Genomic DNA, 5,106 nt, shown 5'->3' with positions numbered 1-5,106 from the left:
AGTAGGCTAGTCATTGTTGACCAATGACCATATCAGCAATTTTAAAATAAACAAAAATATTGAGACTGGTTTGGAATGTGCATATTGTGTTGTTATCTTAAATAGTCCACATTATTACACCAAATACATGAGTGTTCCGTCTGTTCATCACCCTCCCTCCGCAGCGTCATCCTTCCAGGCAGACAGATAGACAGGCAGGCAGACAGATAGACAGGCAGGCAGATAGACAGGCATGCAGATAGACAGGCAGGCAGATAGACAGGCAGGCAGACAGGCAGACAGACAGACAGACAGACAGACAGGCAGGCAGGCAGGCAGGCAGACAGGCAGACAGACAGACAGGCAGGCAGGCAGACAGACAGGCAGACAGACAGACAGGCAGGCAGACAGGCAGGCAGACAGACAGACAGGCAGGCAGGCAGACAGACAGGCAGGCAGGCAGACAGGCAGACAGACAGACAGGCAGGCAGGCAGATAGACAGGCAGGCAGACAGACAGACAGACAGACAGACAGACAGACAGACAGGCAGGCAGACAGACAGACAGACAGACAGACAGGCAGACAGATAGACACGCAGACAGACAGGCAGGCAGACAGACAGACAGACAGGCAGGCAGACAGATAGACACGCAGACAGACAGACAGACAGCCAGGCAGGCAGGCAGGCAGGCAGACAGACAGACAGACAGACAGGCAGACAGACAGGCAGACAGATAGACACGCAGACAGACAGACAGCCAGGCAGGCAGGCAGGCAGGCAGGCAGGCAGACAGACAGACAGGCAGACAGACAGGCAGACAGACAGACAGACACGCAGACAGACAGACAGCCAGGCAGGCAGGCAGGCAGGCAGAGAGACAGATACAGAGAGACAGTCAGCCAGTAGAGGAGGCTCTGACTGACTGCATTGATTCATTAGAAGTTGGCGGCTTGCTTCACTCGGAGGGAGGCTGCAGACTCAAAGACTGTTTCATCTCAACGAAACGAAACTTGTGGAAACGTGAGGGTGGAATGACGGAGAGCATATGTGGGGGTTGACTTGTTTGTTTTGTTTGTTTTCCGTTAGTGCATTCAGCAAATGGATCGCTCAGAGTAGCACAGCAGGGATAGAGAGGATATGAGAGGAGCCGAGCAGAGGCAGAGCGGCGGCAGCGCGCAATAGACGCACGGAAAGCAGGCAAATGTGTCCCGCGTTGTAAACCTATTAGATCCCCCTGTTTGCTTGATTTAACGTCGCTGATATGGTCTGAAACCCTGCCCGGAATCGAGGCTTTACAGGCGGGGGGATTTCCGAGCCTCGCCTCAGCATCCTACAATAGCTACCTACAGCTTTGGAGATCAAATCAATACGGATCTATTTTTTTTTGTTGGTAAAGATGACGAGGGAAGGGTCCCGTCGGTGGCTGCTCGTCCTGGCTCTGATGTCGGTGTCAGTCCACGGATTCCCCACAAGTCTAAAGAGTGTGCCAGCTAAAGAGAAGAAAACATCATCATCGGTTATTGAGGTAATTTTTGCATTAGCTTTATTTTACTTTTATTTTTTTGTGCAATAATAGCCTACTTGGAATATGAGCAGATAAAAAAAAAAGTCTTAGTTTAGCCCCTCCCCTTTGATAATGTCATTAGTTAGTGACAGGCTAGTTGCCATTTGCCAATTAATTGCAAAACCTAGAGCTCACATTGTCAACATGTTTTCAATGACAGATTTGGAGTTGAAGTCATGCTCTTGCAATTAGGCTATTGGTTTTCTCTGACTTTTTCTCTCCCAAAATGAGTTCCAAATGCATGCTCTTTAAACGACGTTACGCTGTGAATTTACATGCTTAAAAAGAAGGTGGCCCACATACATAACAGTTCAATCATTGATGCTCAAGCTGTGCTCCACCCAGCTAGATTCATTCCAAACTAATGTAGTGTTGAGTGGTTGTTTGTCCACTCCTAGAGCTGATATGGCTGTATCATCACACCTCAACACTATCTATATCTATCTGCACCATGATCTCAGTGTATCATCACACCTCAACACTATCTATATATCTCTGCACCATGATCTCAGTGTATCATCACACCTCAACACTATCTATATAACTATCTGCACCATGACCTCAGTGTATCATCACACCTCAACACTATCTATATATCTCTGCACCATGATCTCAGTGTATCATCACACCTCAACACTATCTATATATCTCTACACCATGACCTCAGTGTATCATCACACCTCAACACTATCTATATATCTCTGCACCATGACCTCAGTGTATCATCACACCTCAACACTATCTATATATCTCTACACCATGATCTCAGTGTATCATCACACCTCAACACTATCTATATATCTATCTGCACCATGACCTCAGTGTATCATCACACCTCAACACTATCTATATATCTCTACACCATGACCTCAGTGTATCATCACACCTCAACACTATCTATATCTATCTGCACCATGATCTCAGTGTATCATCACACCTCAACACTATCTATATATATCTACACCATGACCTCAGTGTATCATCACACCTCAACACTATCTATATCTATCTGCACCATGATCTCAGTGTATCATCACACCTCAACACTATCTATATATCTCTGCACCATGACCTCAGTGTATCATCACACCTCAACACTATCTATATCTATCTGCACCATGATCTCAGTGTATCATCACACCTCAACACTATCTATATATCTCTGCACCATGACCTCAGTGTATCATCACACCTCAACACTATCTATATATCTCTGCACCATGACCTCAGTGTATCATCACACCTCAACACTATCTATATCTATCTGCACCATGATCTCAGTGTATCATCACACCTCAACACTATCTATATATCTCTACACCATGACCTCAGTGTATCATCACACCTCAACACTATCTATATAACTATCTGCACCATGATCTCAGTGTATCATCACACCTCAACACTATCTATATATATCTACACCATGACCTCAGTGTATCATCACACCTCAACACTATCTATATATATCTGCACCATGATCTCAGTGTATCATCACACCTCAACACTATCTATATATCTCTGCACCATGACCTCAGTGTATCATCACACCTCAACACTATCTATATAACTATCTGCACCATGATCTCAGTGTATCATCACACCTCAACACTATCTATATATATCTACACCATGACCTCAGTGTATCATCACACCTCAACACTATCTATATATATCTGCACCATGATCTCAGTGTATCATCACACCTCAACACTATCTATATATCTATCTGCACCATGACCTCAGTGTATCATCACACCTCAACACTATCTATATATCTATCTGCACCATGACCTCAGTGTATCATCACACCTCAACACTATCTATATATCTCTACACCATGACCTCAGTGTATCATCACACCTCAACACTATATATATCTATCTGCACCATGACCTCAGTGTATCATCACACCTCAACACTATCTATATATCTCTGCACCATGACCTCAGTGTATCATCACACCTCAACACTATCTATATATCTCTACACCATGACCTCAGTGTATCATCACACCTCAACACTATCTATATATCTCTGCACCATGACCTCAGTGTATCATCACACCTCAACACTATCTATATATCTCTACACCATGACCTCAGTGTATCATCACACCTCAACACTATCTATATATATCTGCACCATGAGCTCAGTGTATCATCACACCTCAACACTATCTATATATATCTGCACCATGACCTCAGTGTATCATCACACCTCAACACTATCTATATATCTCTGCACCATGACCTCAGTGTATCATCACACCTCAACACTATCTATATATCTCTGCACCATGACCTCAGTGTATCATCACACCTCAACACTATCTATATATCTCTGCACCATGACCTCAGTGTATCATCACACCTCAACACTATCTATATATCTCTACACCATGACCTCAGTGTATCATCACACCTCAACACTATCTATATATCTCTACACCATGACCTCAGTGTATCATCACACCACAACACTATCTACAGTATATAATAGGGCTGTGCCGATTCACTTATCTCCCGATTCAATACTATCACGATACTTGGGTGCCGATTCGATATATATTGCGATTCTTAAGTATTGCGATTCTACGATTATTGCGATTCGATATTACGATTTATTGCGATTTTTGTTTCTTTTTTTCTTTTCTTTTTTCAGTTTGTTTGCTTTTTACACTAGATTAGAACATGGGAAAAGTTGAATCATACACTAGAGACTGTATATTATATATCATGAGTAGGGCTGGGCGATATAGTTAAAAACAGGGGCGGACTGGGATCATAATTCAGGCCGGGCATTAGATACCAAGCAGGCCAGGCCGATATGGGCCGACGTTTGAAGCCCAAAGATGCACCCACTTTAACCCTGAAGTGTAATTATTACTTCAGACTAACTAATAAAGTAATAAAACCACTAGTAAACCAGTAGGCGGCGCCTGGCCTGCTGTTCAGTGAGTGGCCTGACTGCGGGCACAAAAAAAAAAAAAAAATTTTGCTTTTGCGATTATCGATTCTGGAATAAAAGATCGATTCAAAAAATCGTGACATTAAAAATCGCGATACTTAGGTGAATCGATTTTTTCTCCCACCCCTAGTATATAATGTATCTCTGCACCATGATCTCAGTGTATCATCACACCTCAACACTATCTATATCTCTCTACACCATGATCTCAGTGTATCATCACACCTCAACACTATCTATATATCTCTGCACCATGACCTCAGTGTATCATCACACCACAACACTATCTATATCTCTCGGCATTGGTCAAAGATTCTTCAGCCTTCAAATTTCACCTCTGCTCTCCTAGCTCTCCCCTCTCTCCTCCTCTCTCTCCCTACACTCTCTCTCCTCCCCATCGCCTCCCCTCTTTTTCCTCCTCTCTCTCTCCTCTCCCCCTCTCTCTCCTCCCCTCTCTCTCCTCTCATCCCCTTTTTCCTCCCCTCTCTCTCTCATCTCCCCCTCCTCTCGTCTCCTCTGCCCCCTCTCCTCGGTGGCGCTGCGCACGCGGCGACCCGGCTGAGGGCAGTAGATGGTCTTTTGGAATCTGTA

The 5,106-nt window shown here is 44.1% G+C and overlaps 1 protein-coding gene across 1 annotated transcript in view; it reads left to right on the top strand.

Annotated features, from left to right (window-relative positions):
* Nucleotides 1–1,380: 1,380 nt before the first annotated feature.
* ism2a (isthmin 2a) overlaps nucleotides 1,381–5,106 on the top strand; it is a gene marked incomplete at its 3' end in the record, with an annotated part of 46,769 nt that continues 43,043 nt past the window's right edge. The window contains exon 1 of the mRNA XM_083632453.1: nucleotides 1,381–1,506. Coding sequence (XP_083488579.1) covers nucleotides 1,423–1,506 — 84 coding nt within the window. The 5' untranslated portion in view covers nucleotides 1,381–1,422. The remainder of the gene's footprint in view (nucleotides 1,507–5,106) is intronic.

The sequence above is a fragment of the Poromitra crassiceps genome (assembly GCF_964638095.1).
Source record: "Poromitra crassiceps genome assembly, chromosome: 3".
In the NCBI taxonomy this organism is placed as follows: Eukaryota; Metazoa; Chordata; class Actinopteri; order Beryciformes; family Melamphaidae; genus Poromitra; species Poromitra crassiceps.
The sequence above is the reverse complement of the archived record's forward strand: the minus strand, read 5'-3'. Positions and strand labels throughout refer to the sequence as shown.